At 39.5% G+C, this 25,380-nt stretch overlaps 1 protein-coding gene and 1 pseudogene across 3 annotated transcripts in view; both read right to left on the minus strand.

The window, feature by feature from the left end:
* LOC126621894 (inorganic phosphate transporter 1-4) overlaps positions 1 to 25,172 on the minus strand; it is a 34,243-nt gene extending 9,071 nt beyond the window's left edge. Inside the window, exons 1-2 of one of the 3 annotated variants that reach the window (XM_050290510.1) lie at positions 25,018 to 25,171; positions 21,035 to 22,716 (exon numbers count right to left, since the gene is read on the minus strand). In XM_050290510.1, the coding sequence (XP_050146467.1) occupies positions 21,035 to 22,716; positions 25,018 to 25,141 (1,806 nt within the window). In that variant the 5' untranslated portion in view covers positions 25,142 to 25,171. Of the gene's footprint in view, positions 1 to 20,732; positions 22,717 to 25,017 lie in introns of those variants that run through there. The other 2 variants (XM_050290511.1, XM_050290509.1) reach the window with 2 other exon arrangements.
* LOC126621103 (uncharacterized) lies at positions 8,056 to 8,639 on the minus strand (annotated as a pseudogene).
* Positions 25,173 to 25,380: the final 208 nt, after the last annotated feature.

The following is a 25,380-nucleotide window of genomic DNA, read 5'->3' on the forward strand; positions in this document are numbered from 1 at the left end:
GCAAGTGCAGGATAGGCCTACCATTTAAGCTTTACAGCAACTATTAAGGCTTGAGTGCCAATGGGTTGCATGTGGTAGAGATAACATCGTAGTTGGAGCCATTAGAAGGCGTCGATGTAACTAAGAGCTGTGGTGCGAGAGTCATTGAGGCTAGAAGCCACATAGCTGAATCGGTATGGCTGGGAGAAATAAAGCAATAGTAGACGTTATGGTGAGTCACATAGTAGAAGTAAATGTAATTGGGGCAGCAAGCGAGGCGCATGACTTTATTGGTAGGTTAGCCTACTTGCTTGATCTTTAATTGAGAAGAAACCAAAGACTTCTTTTGTTGCTCGTGAAAGTTCTGCTGCTTTGGGAAAACTTGTTATCAAGCAGTCTCATTCAATGGATGAAAGAAAACTGATGAGCCTGTGAAATATGTCACTTCGAAAGAGGTTAAATTCTTGTCCTAGAAGACCGCTCAACGTAAGAGTTCTTTGCTGCTACTAAAGTCAAGGTCCAAAGATAGAGTGAAGCGTCCATCTGTGGCTAAGTCTGGATCGGCTTCTAAAAGGGTCACCACTATTCGAAGTGAGGAGGAAAGTTTGTCACTTGAGAAAATGGATCAATCGCTAAATAGGTATCAAAGCCTGCTCCTTCTATTGTTCCGCGTCTGTGATGCCTGCTAGGAAAGGGGAATGATTATGCATACTATATGTTTATCTTTATTATTACATGACTACAACTACGATCTGATATAAGACATACTATGAACAGTGAAAATTAACTAGCCACTATGCCTTAAGAGAAAATGTGCAAAACTACCTAAACCCTCAAAACAAATTCAACTTTTACATTGAGAAACAAAAAACGGTTGATGATTCTCTTATACCTTATATACTCAATACCCTTTAGTCACAGCTGCGGAGAGAAACATGAGTACCCTAATTTTGATAATACACGCGACACCGCATATGACAGTTTCAAACACAAGACCTCAGGTTCAAAGATAAACCCTGACGCTTTACGTACACACATGTTATGCATGGAAAATGCACACTTTATTTGGCATCATTTGTAAAAGCCAGGACCATTTGCCCTGCTAATCTGCCAACAAGCGTCATGCCATTGACAGCTACTGACACATTTGGAGGCAATGTGCCTGATTTTGGTGATCATTCAACTGGTAATATATGCGGCCAAGCAATTTGGTGACAAGGGAAATGCAGAAGAGATAGTACGCGTCGGTGAAGAATCCCATTCTGGCGATTACAATTGCGGTGAAATGGTACCATTGTGTTTTTGCAGTGTCAAGTGCACTGAGCACGTGCAGTTGTTCCTTGGCCATGGATTTAGCTTTGCTTGGTTTGATCTCTCTCTTGCAAACTCTATTTCTCTGGTTCATCAATATGCAAGAACACAACGGTAAGATTACATTTACATAACAATGTATGAATAAAGAATGATTTAAATGTGAATTTGATTGATATAAACACAGAATATTAAAACACAAGAGTTTCACATTTCTTGAAGAAACTTAAAATAAGTTGGAAAAGTTCACATAGAGATGATATAACTAATTGTTCCCAGAAACTATACGTGCAAGACGTTCATTCTTTAGTAAACAATGGATATGCATCGATACTGCTGAAAATCTGTCAACAACATGTATGTACATTTGGTTACAGACAATGATATTATTGAACTTTTTAGTTTCAACTATTTGTATAATTCATCATAAGAAACTAAGTACAAGGGAGAAGCTCTTATAGAGAGCTTGAGAGTGACTTAAAGGCTAAAAAGACAAAGCCTAATAATAGGCCATATAAAGAACCAAAAGGAATAAGCTAGCTAACGTGCAACAAATGTATAATTACAAGTTTCAAGGGAGACATAAGACCATGAATTAAGGATTCAAATTAAGGAACAAAGGAAAAGTGGTGGTACATCACTTCCATCACGTCAAGTACATCACTCACTTCCATCACATCAAGTACACGACTCACTTCCATCACGTCAAGTACATCACTTCCAATACTCCCCCTCAAGCTGGATCAAGAGGGTTAATTGATCCAAGCTTGCACAACAACCGTTGAAATTGGGTAGAGTCTAGAGTTTTTGTGAAGAGATCAGTAAGTTGATCATGGCTTCTAGTGTATACAGTGTTGATGACATTGGATTGAACTTGTGTACGAATGTAATGACAATCAACTTCAATGTGCTTTATCATTTCATGAAATACGAGATTAAAAGCAATATGCATTGTGGCCCGGTTGTCACAAAACAACGACATTGGTTCTTTGCTGGTGAAGCCAAGATCAAATAGAAGACTCTTCAACCATATAAGTTCACAAGCTGCTGCTGCTATAGCCCTATATTTAGTTTCAGCACTGGATCTTGCAACCACAGTTTGTTTCTTACTTTTCTAGGTGACCAGATTACCTTCAACAAAAGTACAAAAACCTATGGTGGACTTTCGATCAAGGGCATTACCAACTCAATCAGCATCAATGTAGGCCATGATGTGAGTGGACCCATTTTTCTTCATGAGTATGCCTCTACTGACCGAACCTTTGAGATATCTAAGTATTCTCTTGACAATTTCCCAATGAACCGATGTAGAAGAGTGCATAAACTGGCTGACAAGGCTCACTGAGTAAGCAATGTCAAGTCGAGTAATCGTGAGGTGTAAATAAGTTTTCCAACCATACGCTGATAAAAACTAGGATTAGAGAAGCTCACCTTTGGCATCCAACTGAAGTTTGCTAACAAGGGGAGTGCGAGCAAGTTTACACTCAAGCATGTGTGCTTCATCAAGAAGATCAACTACATACTTTCTTTGATTTAAGAATAACCCTTTGGAAGAAATGGCCACCTTAATGCCAAGAAAGTATTTCAAGACTTCTAAGTCTTTAATGGCAAAATGTTAGTGTAGGGAGCACTTAAGAGCATTGATTTCCTTCACACTGTCCCCTGTAATTATAAGATCATCAATATATATAAACACAACGAGCTTGCCTAGGACACCAATGCGAACAAATAAGGAGGAGTCAGCATGACTTCTTTTGAACCCTGTAACTTCAAGAACTGAGCTCAGTTTGGAATACCAAGCTCGAGGGGATTGTTTGAGTCCATATATAGCCTTATGGAGCTTGCAAACCTTGTTAAGTTTACCTGCTTGTAAGTGTCCAAGAGGTAGCTTCATGCATACATCTTCTTCAAGATCACCATGGAGGAAAACATTTTTTACATCCATTTTGTTGATGCACAAAATTGGAGGTCTTGGAACAACGTAAATCCGGCCATGAATCTACAAGAAAGTAAATAACATAAGATGTATCGTGGTTCACCCCCAATATTTGGGCTACGTCCACACTAATATTGTATTTCTCTATTTGTGAGAGGATTATGAGGGAGAGAGAGCTTGAGAGCTTTGTTCTGAATATGAGAGGCTTCAGGATTGTGAGGGTGAGGATGTCATTTTATAGAATAAGGGCTTATCCCCTTTTTACATATTTGCCGATCCATTTATTATATAATTACATTTGAGTCCCCCGAGTATTTATACGAGGTCTAAATACGGAGGCCCTAAGTATGGTACAAACAGTAGTCCTCCAAGTCTTCAGTTAAGAGAGTCTTTTGGCTAGAAACTTGAAATTCAGTCCATGTGTGAGCCGAAGTAACTAGATGTCGTTTAGGACTGATACTCGATATGAGGCGGTGCTCAATTTGAAATGATTCTCAACTAGAAGTAGCACATGTTGCGAGACTGCTCGGTTTGTGGCTTATGTTGCCTTGGTTGGCTTGGCTTGTGGCATTGAAGGTGAGAGAGTTTCCTTTTATAGAATAAGGGCTCCTCACTTCAATACATAAGTGATGGGTTAGGAGTGATGCTCGTGGCGAGGCGGTTGTGACACGCCCCGACCCTGATATTTCCCGAATACCAGGACCGACACGTGCTGGCCGACACCCGGGGGTGACGAAAGCCATTAATTGATACAAAAGCTAAGAATAAGAAATAAATAAAGGTTAGAAATTTGAAATACAATGAACTAACAATTTAGGAACGTGTTCAGAGCATACAACTAAACCTAGTCACTAACAAGAATTAAGATAAGATTGAATGAACAAAGGAGTGGGTCCTACCCCGAGAGGACTCGAAGATGCTGCTGCGGAAGTGCCTTGACGCTGGGATTAGGTGCCTTGATTCTAAGTCTTGAATGGGGGCGCAAAACAAAGGTGAGTGGACCAAGTTTATATATAATATAATAATAAAACAGTTGTCAAGATACTAACCCCCACAGTTATATAATGAAAACTACTAGCATAATAAATGATGGATTTAATAAAAATCCTAGCATGCCAAAAATATCTCAAAAGCCATATCTCGCGGAAAAACATCGCGGAAATCAAAATATCAAACGTCTCATAAATCGTCTCGTAAACGCGGTGTGCTGCTAGTAAGATCACCGAATAAATATAACTCCCGGCCCAATGCCTGCACCTAAGTCTCTGCGCCCGTAGCCAGAGATAATTACCACCCGGCCCAATGCCTCTTCATGTCCCTCAGCCCGTAGCTAGGGATTATTTCTCCCGGCCTAAATGCCAACACCAGATCCTCGCCCCAGGCGGCATAGTGTCCACTAGGTACGCACAAAATGTTACGCCTCTCGTAAATACCACTTCATAGCGTAGGTTACCGATCATCGTCTACACTATAAAGAGGGGTTCAAAATCATGTTCTAGCATCCTATCGTCATTTATCAGATAGTCTACCAGTTCATGGTTTTAATAGAAAATACGATATATTAAAATATAGCTCAATATAGGCTAATAAATAATTCCTCACCAAAACACGAGACGATAATCAATATATTAAATCATCAGGCTTCACATAAATCAAATCATAAATTCGTAGGCATGCTAATCATTTATGGAATTAAATTATCAAATCATGTAATTTTAGAAGAGGTCCACTCACAGTACTTAGTTGCCAAAAGCTGCGCCACCAGCGAAGACGGAAACATCACAATAATTGTCCCTAAGCACATTAAAGAGTCCAATAAATAAAACTATATAATAGAAATTGAATTTGGGAAAACAGACATTGGAAATGGATTCAGAGCGTTGAATTACCCTAAGAAGGGTCCCGGACGAAAACCCGAAAAGTCAACCTTAAAGTCAACGTTGACTGGAGGTCAACGGTCAAACTAGGTCAAACGAGTTTTAGGCTTGAATCCGGATTTAGGGTTTAGGTTAAATAAAATAGGGGATTTGGGATTGGATGGGTTTAGGGTTTTAAAGGATTTTAGGAACCTAGGGTTTTTGGGTTAAAAGGGTATTAGGGTGAGAATGGGTGGTTTGGGCTCAAGCCCAAACCCATACAACTAACACACACACACCTAATACACACACACACAAAGCCCGGCCCTAAGGCCTCACAAAAGAAAACAGGGCTTTAAGCCCCTTCATTTAAATCCGGCCCAAGGCCCTTAGGTTTTAAAAACACATAACTAAAAATAAAAAGGATGTGGGCTGGGGTACTGGGTTGGTCCAAAACGGGCTAAGGCCCGTTGGGTTTTCTAAAGGGCCTGAGAGACCTGGTTTTGCCGAAGAAGAAGGCCGGAGATTCGGCCGGAAAACCACCCAACTTTAAACGGCCATAACTTTATCACTACTCAACGAAATCAAGCGAGATAAAAATAAAAGTTGTAGCCCTGGAAGAGACGAAGAGAATGATACCTCACACGACATCTAACTCGCCGTGGTTTAGCCGGAAAATGCCTCGAAAGCCGTCGGACTCGCTGGAAACTGGGTAAGATTCAAATGAGTATAACTTCTTTAATACTCAACGAAATTGAGTGAAAGAAAAAGGAAAGTTGTAGTACTCAGGGAGACGAAGAGATTGATACCTTGCACGCCGGCCAACTCGCTGTGGTTTGGCCGGAAATGGCCTCGAAAGGGGTTGTTCTCGCCGGAGCTCGTGTACGGGGCTTCATGGTTCGACTTTCAAGATGCCAATACTATGGTTGAGTTCGTAGCGACGAGATAAAGACGATGGTGATATTTGTTGGTAAGAAAACCCTCGGATGGGTTGAGATAGAGAGGGCCGAGAGAGTGAGGGAGAGTTGCGGGAGAGGTGATGAAAAAGAGAGAACTGAGAGAAGAGAGACCGGAAAACAAAAAAATAAAACAAGGTGGGCCCCACGGGCTCACCAATTAAGGTTTTAAAACAATTTTAAAATATAAAAGAGGTTGGGGTGTTTCAGGTTGCTTAGCTGGCGGCGATACTCTCTAATGAAAGTGAAGGAATCCCTTTTATAAAATAAAGGCTTGCTCATCAGTACATGAATAATGGGTTAGAGTTGATGCTCTCTAATGATGGTAATGGAGTGATGCTCAAGGCGAAGCGGTTACTCAGCAGGCGGCGATGCTCTCTAATGATGGTGAGGGAGTCCCTTTTATAGAATAAGGGCTCGTTCCTCAATACATAGGTAATGGGTGTTTTCTAATGAAAGTGAGGAAGTCCATTTTATATAATAAGGGCTCGCTCCTCAATACATAAATAATGAGCTAAGTCCCTCAAGTATTTTTCATGAGGCCCAGTTGAGGCCCAATATATGGTACATAATGTAGTCCCCCAAGTCTTCAGTCAATAGAGCCTGTTGGCTGGAGACTTCAAATTGAATCCATGTATGGGCCGAAATGGTGGCTGTTCGGATGCGGTATTTGTATACCTTGCACTGAAGCTTTGCAAGTGAAGGTTTGAAGCTAGAGATTTTGTAAAAGAAGCTTTTGAAGTTGGAACTCTCAAAGCTGGAACTCTGTAAATGAAGCTTTCGAAGCTGATTGACATGAGTGATGCTCATGAATGTTTATGTTGATTGACATGAGTGATGCTCATGGATGTTGGCATGAGTGATGCTTATGAATGTTGACATGAGTGATGCTCATGAATGTTGACATGAATGATGCTCATGAATGTTTATGTATGATTGACTTGAGTAATGCTCATAAAGGTTTATGTATGATTGACATGAGTGATGCTCATGTATAATTTTGAAGTACTGGACGTACTTTTGATCACCTAGTGGGTGATAATAGTGGCAGGCTGCCGAAGAATTTTTGGAGTACTGGACGTACTTTTAATCACCTGGTTGGTGATAATAGCGGCAGTGTGCCGAATAATTTTAGAGTACTGGGTGTACTTTTGATCACATGGTTGGTGATAATAGCGGCATGGTGCCGAATAATTTTGGAGAACTTGGCGTACTTTTGATCACCTGGTTGATGATAAAGCGGCAGGCTGCCGAATAAATTTGAAGCCGTAGGGCCTGGCTCTTTTGGGCATAGGGGCCTTTGCCCTCCACATAACATTCCAACCCATTATTTTGGGCTTGCCTTTTTTTTTTAACTCTCTGATGGGGTTTATACAGATGTCTCCGAAAGATAAGAAAAATAAATCACATCATTCAAAAATAAATCCGACCCTCAGTTCAATGGGTCATGCCCATAATTCCCTTTTCTGCATGTCATCACCACTACACTTATGTCTTTTTTTTTTTATCTTCTTTTGCTTTCTGCTTTTACTTTCTGCTTTTCTTTCTGCTTTTCTTGATCTCTCCGCTCCTTCTCTGTCCACCCATGTTGCTTTGTAAGGTATCTTTTGCTTGCAAACCACTTGCTTTTCTTGGACAGCCTGGTCATGCCCATCCATTCTCACTCCTTCTTTTTCTTTTTCTTTTGCTTTTTTCCTTTTGCTTTCGTTTTTGTTTCCCACTCCATTTCCAGGCATAATGGGTCCATTTTTCAAAGCATGCTCCTTTGCAGATTTGCATGCTTACTTTATAGCAAACACACCCATAGCTAACTTTTCCATATGGGTGGTCGATAAAAGCCATCCATGTGGGTGGTTGATTAAACTCTTCAGACTCACCAGATTAAATTAATGACAGCTGATAACATTACAACAAACACAGTTGGCAGTATACAACATATTATGAAAGGAAATGAGATCACATTCATGCCAGAAGGATGTTGATGAGGTCGCCCGCCATGTAAGATCGAGCATATTCCTCAACATGTCAATATCAAGGGATTTCTATCTTTATGCACATGATATCGTCTGCATAATTTCTCCAAAGTTGCAACAGAATGCTGCATTGCATTTAGTTTCGTATCCATGAACATTCTCTGATAGTCATCGCCATACTCCTCAATGAGTCAACCAAGATGAAGACGCTGCATGGCCGTTTATGGTTGTAGTGGTGCAGATTTTTTGTTTCTTCCCTAGACTAGTTTTCAAATCGTCCTTTTTGAGATCGCTGTCGTCGGCGAAATAGAGCTTTGCATCAGGGTCATCGGAGGGCGGAGGGGGGACCTGGAGGGAATCGCTCTCGACCATTTGAGAATTGCGAGACCGGAGGCTGAGCAAGTTAGGGTTGGAAACGAAGCCGAAGGACTTGTAGTTTTAGATGGCGGAGCCTTCGGTGTCCCATTAAGGGGCTAAGGCCAGCCCTTGCTGCTCCAGCAAGGTGCGGAGCTTCGGAAGGAGGCAGAAGGCGGGCTTGAATACGTTGAGCTTTCTCTTCGGCAGCCCCACGAGCACCTTCGTCCGCGACTGCTTGTACTTTCTTCTTGACCTTCCCATCTCTCTCTCTCTCTCTAGAGTAAAGAGAAAGTGGCGAATGTCTGTGAGAAGAAACAAGAGTCACATATGGTGTCGAATTTGGAGCCATTATTGTTGTTTCTCTCTTCTCATCTTCTTTCTTCTTTCTTGCTGTCTGAAGAGAAAACTGGAATTTCTAGAGAAAGAAAGATAGAAATAGGAGAGCGAAAGAAAGTGTTTGGTGAGGAGGCTGTCTGCAGAGAGAGAGAAAGAAAGAGAATGAACCATTGGGTTTTCTCGGAAAGCTTTGGGTTTTTGGGTTTTTGCAGATTCACGGCGGATGTGAAAAAAGGAAAGAGAACCGACACAACTTTTCATATCGATTCCCACAGACGGCGCCAAATGTTAATGCACAAAATCGGAGGTCTTAGAACAACGTAAATCCGACCATGAATCTGCAAGAAAGTAAACAACACAAGATGTATCGTGGTTCACCCCAATGTTTGGGCTACATCCACATTGATATTGTATTTCTCTATTTGTGAGAGGATTATGAGGGAGAGAGAGCTTGAGAGCTTTGCTCTAAATATGAGAGGCTTCAAGGTTGTGAGGGTGAAGAGGTCCTTTTATAGAATAAGGGCTCCTCCCCTTTTACATATATGCCCCTTCATTTATTACATAATTACATTTGAGTCCTCCGAGTATTTATACAAGGTTTAAATACGGAGGCCTTAAGTATGGTACAAACACATTTGAAACAAGGGCTACTCGTGATTGATTTCCATTGATAACAACACCCTCACTGTGTTCATTTTGGCAACCGGGGTAAAAGTCTCCTTGTAATCAATATCGTAGGTTTATGTGAAATCACGGGCTACCAATCGAGCCCTGTGTCTCTCAATGGTACCGTTGGAATTGAATTTTATCTTGTATATCCATCTACTCCCGACAACCTTCTTGCCTTTGGGAAGATCAACCATATTCCAAGTTTGATTTTCATCCAATGCTTTGAGCTCTTCATGCATGGCTTTTTGCCACACAGGTGTACACACGGCTTCTTGAAAACTTCTTGGCTCAAGATTGTTTGACAATTGGTTTAGAAATAATGCACGGGAGGTTGACAATTTTTGGTAAGTAATAGCTTCAGAGATAGGGTACCTTGCAGAGTACGTAACGTACTCTTGTAACCTTAACGGGGGATGTCGATCTCTAGCAGGGTTTCTTCTTGGTGCTACTACTGATTATGGAGTTGCAGCTTGTGGTTGTGGTGCTAGAGCACTGGGTACTTCCTCATTGACCACTTCATCAATGTTGGAATTAATGATCGGGATTGGGAGGTTTGCATGAATTTCTCCAGGAGTAGGCAGTGGAAAGGTGTCCATTAGACTCTCCCCCTGAGGATTATTCTCAGAATCCTTGTGAAAGAAAGAAGTGACTTCATCAAACCGAATATCTCTAGAGACAACAAGCTTCCCAGTGTGTGAGTTATAACATTTGTATCCCTTTTGAGAACTAGAGTACCTCATAAATGCACATTTCACAGCTCTAGGTTCTAGTTTATTACGATGAGTAGCTTGGATGTGGACATAACTATTGACTAGCATAAGAAGGGTAGTATGGTCAAAATGTTTAAAATGGTGCTGATGTGTAAAACTGTTATAAAAGACAGTTAGTTAGTTAGATTGGTTGGATTAAAAAGCTTAGGAGATAAGGTAGTACTTGGATATATAAGGGTGTAAGAATCTTGTAAACTGATTCATTCAATACAATACGCCGAAACTCATATCTTTTGATCTCTCTCTATCTTCAATTCTTTTTCTCTCTTTCTCTAAGCTTTTCTGGTTTTCTTTGATTCTCTAAGTACTGTTATCATGGTATCAAGAGCCAACCGATTCTTGGTTCTCATTTCCGCTGTGCAAACCTTCTCGATCAGTTGAAGCTTGATGATGGTTGCAAATTCTCAGTGTTTTCTGCTCAAAGGGTCGAAGGTTTCGTTCATATCAGGTTCTTTGTTTCTGTTTTTCGTAGTGCACACCATCTGTTTGTGTTAATGTCTTAGTGAAGATTTTTCTGTGCATCTTGTAAGTATCAAGGCCGATAGCCGTATACTTACTTTTTCAAGGCCGATAGCCATTGTTAGATCAAGATTTATTGAGGTTAAGAAGCTGTTTTCATAGAAGAAAGGAAAAGGCCGATAGCCACAAGAAACAAAGGGTAGTATAGTTGGGGTTCAAGAATACATTTTATTTGGTTGTTTGGTATTCATATTATCTGTTTTCTGGTTCAAATGGCGGCATCTAATGTCAAGGTTGAAGGGTTGCTTGGTATGCTCACGGTCAAGCTTCAGGATGACAATTTTGTTAAATGGAGTTTTCAGTTTCAGTCTGTTCTTAGGGGATACGATCTCTTTGATCATTTCACGGGTGAAGATCCATGTCCTCCGAGATTTGTTATTGATACAGAGGCAGGAGTTACTAATGAGGTTACTGTGGCATATAAAGATTGGGTGAAGAAAGATCTAGCGTTACTTAGTCTTCTCATTGCTACATTGTCTGATGATGTGATGGAGCACATTATTGGTTGTAAGACTGCGTGTGAGGCTTGGACTTGCTTACAAGAACTATTTGCGTCTGTCTCCATGGTCAGAATCAATCAACTGAAGAGTGAATTGCATACTATCCAAAAAGGTGGGGAATCTGTGGATAGATTTCTTTTACGGGTTAAAGCAATTAAAGATCAACTAGTATCTGCTGGAGAAAGGATAACTGAGAATGATTTTCTTATAGCTGTGTTATCTGGATTACCTCCTGAGTTTGAAATGATAAAGACTGTGATTTTGGCTCGGGATTCTCCTATATCATATAAAGATTTAAGGGCTCAACTTCTTGGTGCAGAGGCTAATATTGAATCAAGAATGAAGTCTTTGAGTACAACAATGGCAGCAATGTATGTTCACGGAGACGGTTCTGGTTCCAATGGTTTTCAGAGTAATCATAACAGTTTTGAAGTTGGTGAAAGTTCAAATTCTCATAGGTTTCAAAGGGAATATGATGAAGAACATTCTAATGCCTTTCATGGTGGTTCTGGTTTTGTGGGGAATGGTGACAAGTTTGTGCAGAAGCCCAATTTTTCTGGGGGAAATAGGAAATATAATGGCAATTATAACAATGGTTCAAGAAATTTTTCTGGCAATGGAAATCAATTTGGTCACAGAAGTAACAATGGCAGTTTTAATGGCAATTTCTCTGGAAATGGTAAAAATTTTCAGTCACATAATGGAAGCAGTTTCTCAGGAAATGGAAGCAGTCTCTCAAGTAGTGGTTTTCATAAAAGTAATACTTGGAATGGTAATACAACTTACAGATCGGGTATTTCACCTGAATGTCAAATATGTTCTAGGAGAGGACACACAGCAGCTAATTGCTATCACAGAGTTGCTACTGGTAATACAGGGTTCATTGCTTGCCAGATTTGTGGGAAAAGAGGACATATTGCACTGGAGTGTTATCATCGAAATAATTTTGCTTATCAGGGTAATCCACCACCTCCTTCCTTGACTGCAATGACTGCACAAGCTACTCTTGGACAGAATGTACCACAGAATAATGGACATGGGTTCTCAAATGGGGATACTTGGATTCTAGACACTGGAGCTACACACCACATGACTTCTAATGTTCATGCCCTCTCTCAAGTCAATCCTTACAATGGGGAGGAGAAAATAACAATTGGAAATGGTGAAGGTTTGGCAGTCAAGAATATTGGTTCTTCTACACTTACAACTCCTTCTAATAATTTAATTTTGCATAATGTTTTGCATGTGCCTCAAATCACTGTGAATCTTTTGTCTGTTAAGAAACTATGCCAAGATAATGGATGTTGGTTTATTTGTGATGATGTGGATTTCTTTATACAGGACAAGGCCACAAGGGTGATTTTGTACAAAGGAAGGAGTGATGATGGGGAACTCTTCAAGATTCCAGTGACTACCTTTGACAATTCATTTGCTACAAGGTTAAGTCGATGTGCTGCATTCTTGGGTCAGAAAGTAAGGACTGCGATTTGGCATCAACGACTAGGACATCCATCTGAGGAGATTTTGGCTAGAATGTTGAAGGCTGCTGATATTACTACTAGTAAAGATTCTTGTCCCAATATGTGTAATTCTTGTGTAAAAGGGAAAATGTGTAGACAAGTATTTCCAGTTCGACAGAATAAAGCTAAGTGTTTGTTTGAGAAAGTTCACTCCGATGTATGGGGACCATCTCCAATACAATCTGTAGAAGGATATAAGTACTACATTACATTTGTGGATGAATTTTCCAGATTCATGTGGATATTTCCCATGATTAATAAATCAGAAGCTTGTTCAATTTTTGTGAAGTTCACTGCCTTTGTATTCAATCAGTTTAATACTTCAATTAAATGTTTTCAATCTGATGGAGGAGGTGAATATATGAGTAAAGAATTTAAGGGGTTTTTAGCAAGTAAGGGTATTTCACATATGATTTCTTGCCCCTATACTCCTCAGCAGAATGGTATTGCTGAAAGGAGACACCGTCATGTGGTAGAAACTGCCATCACTTTAATGACAGAAGCAAATTTGCCTCAAATATTCTGGTATCATGCTTGCTCTCATGCAGTCTTCTTAATTAACAGAATGCCATCTCAGCCGTTAGAGTTTAAGTCTCCATATCAGCTTTTGTTTGGGAAAACACCAGAGATTCATAATTTTAAAGTCTTTGGCACTGCAATTTATCCTTTACTGAGACCATATACTGTCAACAAGTTTCAAGCTCGATCTTCACTCTGTGTTTTTCTTGGCTATGCTTTGGGATACAAAGGAGCCATATGCTATGATCTGACCAATAGAAAATTGATTTTGTCACGACATGTCATATACAATGAAGCTGTGTTTCCATATAAAACAGAACCATCTCGAGGATGTATTCATTCTGAAAAGCCTAAGCAGATAACTGGAGATGTGGTTATGGTTCAAATGCTTATTCCTGCAGTTAATAGTTCAGTACCAGTATCAAGTGATGTGTCTATTCATGAGTTACAAGAAGATTCAGTTCCAGATACTGTTTCTCAGCAGCAAGTATCAAGTGTGCAGCCAAGTACTGATATGGCAGCATCTGATTCATCTAGTTCAAGCACATCTCCAACATCAACTTCCCATCATCATCACTCCACTTCAGAAGTCAATGAATCACCCTTGTTGCCTGTCCATCACAGTACTCAACTAGAGGTATTACTTCCTATTTCTCCACACCCAGCTGCATTATCTACTCATCCCATGGTTACAAGATTGAAGAGTGGGACTATACAAAGACAGGATTATGCTGCATACTTGACATCTTTTCCAGAATTAAAAACATTACAAATTACAGAAGATGAGGCGTTTTTTGGTGGTTATTCATTTGTGACAGAGATAACTGATACTAAAGAACCTTCTAATTTTCGAAAAGCTGCAAGTATTCCACATTGGCAGAAAGCAATGCAGGAAGAATATGACTCTCTTAGGGCTCAAGGTACGTGGCAGCTAGTTCCATATCCTAGTAACCGATCTGTGGTTGGTAGTAAATGGGTTTACAAGGTCAAAAAGAACTCTGATGGCAGTATATCAAGATACAAAGCTCGGTTGGTGGCTCAAGGATTCTCGCAGGAGCATGGAATTGATTATTCAGAGACGTTTAGTCCAGTTGTTAGACACACAACCGTAAGAATCATTCTTGCTATGGCTGCAATGCATCACTGGGAGATGAAACAGTTAGACATTAAAAATGCATTCTTACATGGGGATTTACAAGAGGAAGTTTATATGCAACAACCTCAGGGTTTTATTGATCCCACCTATCCTACTCATGTATGTAAACTGGTTAAATCATTGTACGGCCTTAAACAAGCACCACGGGCCTGGAACTCTAAGTTTACCAGCTATCTGGGTACTATGGGATTTCATGCTTCATTGTCTGACACCAGTTTGTTTGTAAAACACATTGGTGCTGATATCATCATCCTACTTCTCTATGTGGATGATATAATTTTGACAGGTTCTAAGTCTGTCCAAGTTCAACAAGTCATTCATGAATTATCAGAGGTGTTTGAGTTAAAAGATTTGGGAAGACTCAGCTATTTCTTAGGACTACAGATATCATATCAATCCAATGGTGATATATTTGTCAACCAGTCGAAATACATCACAGATTTGATACATAAAGCTGGAATGGATTCTTGTAAGCCGGCCACAACACCATGTAAGCCACACAATTCATTACTTGTCACTGAAGGCATGTCATTGCTTGATCCTACATTTTACAGAAGTATTGTAGGTTCTCTTCAATACCTGACATTTACTAGGCCGGATATTGCCTTTGCGGTTAATTCTGTGTGCCAATTTATGAAAGCACCAACTGATGTTCATCTTGGCGCTGTGAAAAGAATCTTGAGGTATCTTAAAGGTACAGTGCAGTATGGTATTGTGTATTCAGCAGCTACAAACCCGATTCTTAATGCTTTTTCAGACTCGGACTGGGCTGCAGATTTAAACACTCGAAGGTCTGTGACAGGTTATCTTGTTTTCCTTGGTAATAATCCTATTTCCTGGCAGTCGAAGAAGCAAAGTTCTGTCTCTCGAAGCTCTACTGAAGCGGAATACAAAGCCTTGGCTCACACTGCAGCTGATCTAGCTTGGATAAGGGCGGTTTTGAAGGATTTGGCGTTGTTTCTGCCATCACCACCAGTTATACACTGTGATAATCTGTCTACAATTGCATTAAGTGCAAATCCAGTGTTTCATTCCCGAATCAAGCACTTGGATACAGATTACCATTTTGTCAGAGAGAAGGTGCAACAAGGTGATTTAGCAGTCTCCTACATTCCCACTGAAGATCAATCTGCCGATATTCTAACTAAGGGGTTGCATGGTCCGTTATTCGTCAAGCATTGTTACAATCTTAAACTTGGTAACCCAAGTTAAGATTGAGGGGGGATATTGACTAGCATAAGAAGGGTAGTATGGTCAAAATGTTTAAAATGGTGCTGATGTGTAAAACTGTTATAAAAGACAGTTAGTTAGTTAGATTGGTTGGATTAAAAAGCTTAGGAGATAAGGTAGTACTTGGATATATAAGGGTGTAAGAATCTTGTAAATTGATTCATTCAATACAATACGCCGAAACTCATATCTTTTGATCTCTCTCTATCTTCAATTCTTTTTCTCTCTTTCTCTAAGCTTTTCTGGTTTTCTTTGATTCTCTAAGTACTGTTATCAATAACAAGTACATCCAAAGATCCTGAGATGAGTCAAATCGATAGTTCTTCCTTTCATCACTTCAAAATGTGACTTAGCATTCAACACACGAGTTGGAAATCTGTTAATGATGTAGGTTGCAGTGAGAAGTGCTTGGGACCAGAATCTTTTAGGAACTTGCATCTGAAACATAAGGGACCTTGTTTTCTCTAACAAATCCCTATTCTTTTGCTCGGCTACACCGTTTTGTTGTGGTGTACCAATACAACTAGTTTGATGCAAGATGCCATGATTGCTTAAGTAATTGGACATGTTATTGGATGTATACTCGGTGCCATTATCTGACCTTAAAGTATATAATTTAGAGGCAAATTGATTGGTTATTAGTTTGTGAAAGTCTTTGAAAGCTTCAAAAAATCACCTTTAAACTTTAAAAGATATAACCAGGTAACCCTAGAATAATCATCAATAAAAGTGACATAATACTTGTATCCATCGAATCACTCAACACGAGAAGGTCCCCAAATATCTTAGTGGACAACTTCAAAAAGCTTACTGGTTTTAGACTGAGAGGATACAAAATACAGCCTAGTGTATTTTGACATTTGACAGATCTCGCACTCATGTGTGCTTTTACAAAAATTTGGAAATAACTTAGACATCACTTGTTCTGAGGGATGAGTGAGACGTTGGTGCCAAAGTTGGTACTCCTGGGCATGACTTAGGTTGGCAATGAGATCCTTAACAAGATTGAACTTCTTTAAGAGGTAGTATAGACTACTTAAGAAGAACCCTTCACCAATCTTCTTCTGAGTGACTCGATCCTGAAACACAATGTTATGAGGACAAAATATGGCAAGGCAGTCCAAAGTGTGTGTGATTTTTCCTACGGAAAAAAGCTGGAATGGAAATGAAGATACGTAAAGTGCAGTGGACTCTACATCATTACCCATCAACCTAATTTTTCCTTTTCCTAGAACAGGTTCCCTTTTACCATTTGCTACAGATACATGAGTACGATTAGATAATTTTTGAAACTCATGTAGACAAGATGTTTTATTAGTTCTATGATCAGTGACACCTGAGTCTACAATCCAAAAATCATATGTGAGATATGCATTGAGAGTAATGGAGAGTGCACTGATAATACCTGGGATATTGTCGTGTGTTGTGGTATCTAACCTTCCAAGAAGTCATCGAATTTTCCAAGCATGGCAGTGGAGTTTTCAGTGATCATCTTTTCATTCTCAGTGGTCCCGTTCTTTTTTTGGAGAAAGGTAGCAAATTCATTAATCAAGGAAATCAGATTTGAAGTGAAGTTTGCCATCTCATCAGCTGAACACTTAGTTGCACGGAGGGCCTTTGAAGCAAACCCTTTCCCATCTTTGATCATTTTCCCTTCCTTGTCATACTTAGGTTTTAACTCAGGACGTAAGATCCAACATTTTTCCCATAGATGCCCCTTAGTGTTGCAATATATGCACTTCCAGTCAGCCTTCTTCCCATTAAAAACTCTTTCACCAGAGATTTTGTGGTTGCTAGTGAAAACCCTAGCCTTAGAGCTAGACTTGGGCTAAATATGCATTACCTTTCTTCGAGTTTCTTCCCTTTGAACTGCATGACACACGCTGATGAATAATGGTAATTCTGGAGTCATCAGCAAATGACAACGAAGATCTTCATACTTAGCTCCCAAGCTTGCCAACGGTTGAAACACTTTATCTTCATCAGCCCTCTTCAAGAGCACAACGGATTCGATTTTGTGTGGATGTTATAAATCAAGCTTATTCCACATAAATTTCATGCTTCCAATGTGCTGAATGAAGGATTGGTCACCTTGCTTTAGGCCATCAAGACTCTTCTTCAGTTCAAATACACAGGTAGCATTATTTTGGCTGCCATACATTTCCTTGACAACTTCCCAGAGTAGGTGTGAAAATCCTGAATAGCTGAATAGCTCTGACAACTTGGGCTCTATCGAGTTGAGAATCCAAGACATTATGAGCTGATCATTTGAATGCCATGCATAAAAAGAGAGTGAGGTGGATTCTGGAGGCTTGATGGTTCCATTTACGTACTCTAGCTTCGATATTCCTCCTAGGGCAAGAGAGACGGCTCATGACCAAGGCAAATAGTTGAACTTGTTCAACAATACTGAGCACAGTCGTTGGTTTGGATTGATATCACCGTGTATCATGTTGGTTGGTGTTGAGGTTGAGGAACTTGTATCCCTAGAACTGAATGGATTGTCTTCTGCCATCTCAACAAATGATGAACAGAAGGAAAAATGAAACAAAAGAAAAACAACAGAGACATGACCCTATGGTTCTTGCTCTGATACCATATTGAACTTTTTAGTTTCAACTATTTGTATAATTCATCATAAGAAACCAAATACAAGGGAGAAGCTCTTACAGAGAGCTTGAGAGTGACTTAAAGGCTAAAAAGGCAAAGCCTAATAATAGGCCATATAAAGAACAAAAAAGAATAAGCTAGCTAACGTGCAGCAAATCTATAATTACAAGTTTCAAGGGATACATAAGACCATAAATTAAGGAGCAAATTAGAGCAACTCCAGCGTAGGAGCCCTCTCCCCAGGCAATTCACTATTCAATCCACCCAGTGAACAGTAACTACCCTTAATGAACAGTAACTGCCTTTTGCATTTCTAGCGTGGGAGCCCTCTCCTTGGCAATAGGTAATAAAATATTTGTATTTTATTTATTTATAAAATAATACAAAATAATTTTATTTGTAATTTCGGATATGATTTTTAATCAATCTTGTTGTACCATTTTCTATTAAAAAATTATTTTTATTTTTTATTTTCACATGTAGCACTAGTCCAAAACTTTTGTTTTTTTATTATTATTTTTCTTCTTTTCACATGATGGTGCCAACGCATCGTCACTCATCAACATTTTTTTTCTTCTTTTCACACCATTTTCAACCCACACCCAAATTTTCAACCTGTGTCGCCCCCTCCCCCCCCCCCACAACGCACCCAAACCCTCATCGCCTCTCTTCCTCTATCTTCACCACCCCACCGTTGCCTCTCTTCTTCCATCGTCACCATCACACCCACCTCAGCCTCCATCAACGGTCCCGATCTTTCCCGCTCCCTAACCAAACTCTCTCTCTCTCCTCTTTCCCCCAAAAACAAATCCCAAATCGTCCAATTTGGGCACGCCAGTTGCAGCGGAGGATGGACTGGATCTCTGCCATTTGTCTGTGGGTGTTCATCAACCTCGGCGACGAACTCCGGCAAGAGCCGTTGAGTTCGAAGCCTGGGTTTTACAATTTTTTTAATTTTTTTTTAATTTTACTTTTTAATTTTATTAATATTTTATATTTTTATTAATTTTATATTATGGCTGACGTCAACCCACGTCACGTTGCCTTTGGGCTCTCGGGCTGGCATTCGTGCCAGGCCTGTTGCTCGGGTTTGGCCTGTCCATCGGGCTTCCACACGCTGGAGCACTCTCCCCGAGCTCTATGGCACTGTTCACGGGCCTTCCCCTCGAGCACCAGCCCACGCTGGAGTTGCTCTTAAGGAACAAAGGAAAAGTGTCGGTACATCACTTCCATCACGTCAAGTACATCATTTCCAATAGATATTAACACATTATCGATGACATATCAACAACACTCTGTTGATTAATAAAGAACGGGCATCAGTTCCATAGCCAGACAAATAATTCTTCATATATAATTGATAGATTGCATTGTAATACATAGGATGGGACCAAAATAATTCCTAGAATTAATTTATAAAAATTCAACAATGGTAAATAAAATATGAAAAACATGCAGCTTCATCAAGAAGAAACAAGAACATGCATGCATAGAACTGCAGTTTTTTTCCTAACCTGGATCTTCTCTCTCAACCTAGAGAGAGAGAGACACACAGAAACTCCGACTCCAACTCCGACTCCGAGAGATCTAGACAGAGGGTTAGGTAATAGGTTATGCTCTAGGGGAAGCAGGGAATGAGAATTTATAAGGGAAGGGCGCGTCGCCGAGCAATCGGAATATTACAGTGGTATGCTCTTCCCCTCCATTTTAGCTAGCTGTTGTTTCTCTGCAGACCCTTCTGTTCAACAAACTCAAGACATCTTTCAGCGGTATATTCCGAATGTCTGAGAATTTCTAGTAGAAACCAGTAGTAGCCAAAACCGAAAACAGTTCCATATACATTACCAGAACGCGTATTTCCACAGTTGTCCAATTTCTATATTTAGTTTTCAAATTTGAGGTTCAAATTTTACGTAATATATACTTTGGTGAAGGAATTAAATTCCATATAATCTGAGGGGATGGAATATATGTCCTAATTGCTATGCTAGCTAGCTGGAGGATCGTAAAAGATTTCATTACAAGATTCATTTCTGATGTGGGGGGAGATTTTCAGGTAAAGGTAATCAATAATTTCTCAATGATTTGGAGACCAAAAGCAAAGAAATTATAGAATGATGGTAGAAATAAATGGATTAATGGAATAGTGTGCCGAGTGTAAGAATGTACGAACACCCTCTGTATTAATTTGGAAAGTAAAAAAGTTCTATAAGTTCGAATCCTCAATCACATTGAGAAGAAAAAAATACATGAAACACGTTTTGTTTGACTTCTTTTGAGCATTACAAATATAAGATTTCTATTAAAAACAAGGAATATAATATTAAATTTTCTCTTCGTATTGTCAAGATTTCCTTAGAAAAAATAAAGAAAAATAATATCAACGAAATCTGAGTGGCTGGAGTTCTTGAGTGTGAATGATTGTGCTTTATCTCTATTATTACGTGACTACAACTACGATCTGATATAAGACATACTCTGAACAGTGAGTATGGACTAGCCACGCTGCCTTAAGAGAAAATGTGCAAAACAACCTAAACCCCCAAAATAAATTCAACTTTCACATTGAGAAACAGAAAACGGTTGATGATTCTCTTCTACTTTATATACTCAATGCCATTTAGTCACAGCTGCGGAGAGAAACATGGGTACCCTAGTTTTGATCATACACGCGACACCGCAGATGACAATTTCAAACACAAAACATTAGGTTCAAAGATAAACGCTGACGCTTTACGTACACACATGTTATACCACAAAGGATGAAATACCCCTCCCCAAAATGAACTACAGGCTTACATTACAACATTATTTTCTGCACTGCTTATAGATCCAACCTACACAACTGGAACTGTCCTGTTGTTATAGCTTGATTGCTCCAACTCCACTGTCCCGGTTTCGCTTTCTTCTTCGTTCTCACCCGACATCTCCTCCAACGACCTCCCATTCGATTCAGGCACCAAGAAGGTGAACAATATCCCCAAGAAGTTGACCACACCCAACACAAGGAGCGAGTTTTTAACCCCGATGCCTGGAGGGTACCCTGCATCTGTCTTGTTCTTATCTTTGTTCTGAGCCAAGTACAAGAACCCGAATGCACCAACTATGGCGCCAAGCTTCCCGGACGCAGCTGAGATTCCATGACACGTAGACCGGAACCTAGCTGGGAAAATCTCAGCCGGCACAACAAATGTGGTTGCATTAGGACCGAAGTTTGCGAAAAAGAAGGTCAATGAGTAGATCACTACGAACCCAATTCGGTTGTCCTTGTGAGTCCAATGTTCGTAGGGAATAGCCAGTGCAAACATGAACACTGTCATGAAGAAGAATCCCATCAACTGAATTGCAAATCTTCCAATCCTGTCAATGAAAGCTACCGTAAACCAGTAGCCAGGGACAGTACTGCACAATGCAATAAGAGTTTGGGCCCTTGCGATTCTGTAAACTTCTTCAATAGCATTCATTGTCTCTGCAGGAGGAATCCATCCGATCGCACTGAAAATATCCTTTTGGAACAGATTTTGGCTGTAGAATGCAATGTCAAGTAAGAACCAAGTGCTTGTTGTTCCAAGCAAGTGAAGTCCATGACGGTGCATAAACTCCTTGGAGAACAAAGCAAATGCATTAGCAGTCGGCTCAGCCTTCTGGGGTTCTGCTTCAATTTCTACCTGCAGAACCTTTGACATGTCGGATGCAGCCTGTTTCGCATTCTTTGCAACAAGGGCGGTGTAACGGGCAGTTTCAGGCATCTTCATGCGCCAGTAGTAAGTCAGTGCAGCTGGGATTGCTCCTACCATCACAATAATCCTCCACAGATAGTCCGCTTGTGGAACGGTTGAGGCAAGTGCATTGACCTTATATGTTGGAGCATCAAAATTGGCATTAAACGCGGCCGAACAGATAATAGCAAATATCCCACCTGCTAAAATTCCAAACCCCTGCATGGCAAAGACCGCGGCAATGAAAGCGCCCCGAGTCTTCTTGTTAGCATACTCAGACATGATTGTGGCAGAAAGAGGGTAGTCACCGCCAATACCAAACCCTAGCCAGAACCGGAAGAAACAAAGCGTTGACATTACGGTTGTTGGGGTATGCCCAAATGAGAGACCTGAAGCAATAGAACATATGACCATAAGCATAAGAGTCATTCCATAAACTTTCTTCCTTCCCATCTTGTCACCAAGCCAGCCAAAGAAGAGCTGGCCTGCTAAGGTTCCACAAAACGCCACACCATTTACGGCAGCTGACACATTCGGAGGCAATGTCCCGGGCTTCTCTGCGCCTTCAACGTGGTAGTATATGCGGCCGAGCAACTTGGTCACCAAAGAAATGCAGAAGAGATCATATGCATCTGTGAAGAATCCCATTCCAGCAATGATAATTGCAGTGAAATGGTACCATTGTGTTTTTGCTACGTCAAGTGCATTGAGAACCTGTAATTGCTCTTTAGCCATGGCTAAGCTAGCTTTTACAAATTCTCTCTCTTCTCTTTCTTTCTCACCAACTTTTTTTTTTTTATCTGCACAATTTGAAGAGTGATAAAATGAAAAAAATATTTATTGTGCGGAAGTGGCAAATACAACCTAAAATATTCAAACAATAATATAACAACAAATATAAATAACGAGAGAATAATACAACAATTTATAACGGTTCGGCTTTACTACACCTAGTTTGAAGACAGCGAAAATTTTAAAAATTTAAAATTAGTATTTACATTTAGTACCACAGTCTACTAGTATTCCTCTTCACTTGTAAGTGAAATGTCTTAGATTCAATTCTCGTCAAAGGTGAATTTGAACAATATTATTGTTAGTCCATTGTAAGGCTAAACGCATCTTCTTCTCCATTAATGTAGAATATCGTTTATCCAAAAAAAAAAAAAAAAAACAATCACAACTCAAATCCTGAATACATCTAAATCATCGGAAGTTTCCAATGAGCGTGATAATAAATGAGTCAATCTTCAACAAAGGGGAAAAACAAAGGAAAAGTCAAACAATTGTTTAATTATCAACAAGGGAGTTTGAAAATTGGACTCCCAACGCTGGCAGGTCAAAAATAATTTCTGACTACAGAGCCCTCGATTTTCCACCAGTTGGTCATACGTTGAAAATTAAATTTTGCCTCACCTAGAATTCCAGGTTCAACCAATTCACTTTATATTTTCTGACTTTTCAAAATTTTTTGCCACTAATTTATCACATCACAACATTAACTAGAGAAAAAGAATTCTTATAAAGGATACTATAACGAAATGCTAAGGAGACTTTTTTTTCAGAAGTAGGATTCTCATGTACTCTCTCCCCTTTATGTTTTTAACCCAAAATTTTATATATTGTTACAGAAATTGACGTTAAATTAAAAAGTGACAAAAAATTTATAAAGAGTCAACACTTTAAAAAAATCTTTTTAGCATTTCTCTAACTTATTACACATTCCAAAGAAATTTTATTTGCCACCCCCCAAAAAAAGGGACCATTTTATTTGAGCATGAAAAAGTGAAATGATCTGATGAAACTAGCAAAACTTCCATGACTACTGGAAAAGTGGAAGAAAAGACAAACAATGAACTCTGCCTCATTCTACCACTGAAGAGGTTTTTGTTTTTTTGGCCAGATTTCTCAAGTGAGAAAAGCTCTGGTGGGGCATTTGGACCACGTCGCCTGTCATACTTTGCTCCTTTCAATTTCATATTAATTTTACTCGACGTGAGAGTCGTCCTATACAAATTTTTGAAGCTTGAACTAGGAAAATCACATTCAAACTGCCCCACACAAGCAGACAAACAGAAGTTCACAGTCTCTATACCAAACCATTTAAAATATGCACCAACCAATCTTTATCTCTAATAAAATTTAAAATTATTTTAAAATCTTCAACCTTTGTCTCTCCAACGATATCAAAACCACGTGGAAGTAAATTAAATTTTCAATCTTTGCACTCTAAGAGTCTAAAGACTACGTCATTAGACTGTAAAGTTAAACCCTTTAAATTACCCTTCAAACAGAGCGGCCTAGGCCTATTTTTCCAGGGTTGTTTAACCAGATTTCTAAGGATCAAAAATATCAAAACAGTAATTTAATTGGCTTAAACTAATATTTACAGCTATTTACAGATGAAGATTATGAATGCGATTAATTGTTTGAACGGGTACAAATCTTTAATACTCTAAATTCAGAAGATAATCTCAGATCCAAAACTCAGAATTAATACTACTTTTAACTTATTTTTCCAACTTACCTGCATCTGATGCACAATGGGTTTCTGAAAATTCTATCTTTTCTACTTCATCTCTGCTTAAGACCCCAAAAAAATAAAATAAAAAATACAATGAAAGGAGGAGTTTTTAGAGTCAAAACCAGAAAATTAGTTTCTGATATGGTAGCTGACACGTCTGTGCTGTAATTTCGAGAGGGGGATTTTGAACTCGGGTACAAGGGGCGGGCAAACTGTCCCGAGTATTCTGACTGACTAAGCGGCCGAACTCACATTTCAGCGGTTCATAAATCAGAAGCGGGACAAATTAAGAAAGAGATACCCATGTGAGAATTGCAAAAGGGAAGAGAACCCCATGGACGATATGCATCGAAAAAGCTACAAATTGTATCTATTCTCAATGACAAAGAAAACCCCACTCACTTTACACTTTACACTTTGTACTTAGATCTTGCAACTTGCATGCATGATAGAGAATTATGCATGGAGAGATCAGTGCGCTTAATTACAAGATCAACAACAATGGAAGCAAAAATTAAGCATAAACAGAGATGTTTAATATCTAATTAGATAAATTAATTGATTTAATTTGCACACTAACCTGTTGGGAGCGAGCGAGCGAGAGATGAAGAAATTTGATGGTGAGAAAAGGAAAATGAAGGGATGCGAATATTTATAGGCAGGCAGCAGCCAATGCGTTCACACGAAGGAATTTCCACCGGCATATTCCATTTTCTCCCTGCGTCCGTTTTTATTTTTCAAGTCAACCGTCGCACCCTGTTTCAAGTCACCTTCCCCGTCTTGCTCGACGATTTCGACACGTGGTCCCACTCTCTTTGTTTATTTACGTCCTTTAGAACATTTTTAATCGTCGTCTTAAATTACGGTGTATGCTTATTATATATCTAATTATTTATCATGTGTTATTTTATTTAATTTTAATTAATTTTTTAAAATTTTAAAA

The sequence above is a fragment of the Malus sylvestris genome, chromosome 5, assembly GCF_916048215.2.
Source record: "Malus sylvestris chromosome 5, drMalSylv7.2, whole genome shotgun sequence".
NCBI classification, from domain to species: domain Eukaryota; kingdom Viridiplantae; phylum Streptophyta; class Magnoliopsida; order Rosales; family Rosaceae; genus Malus; species Malus sylvestris.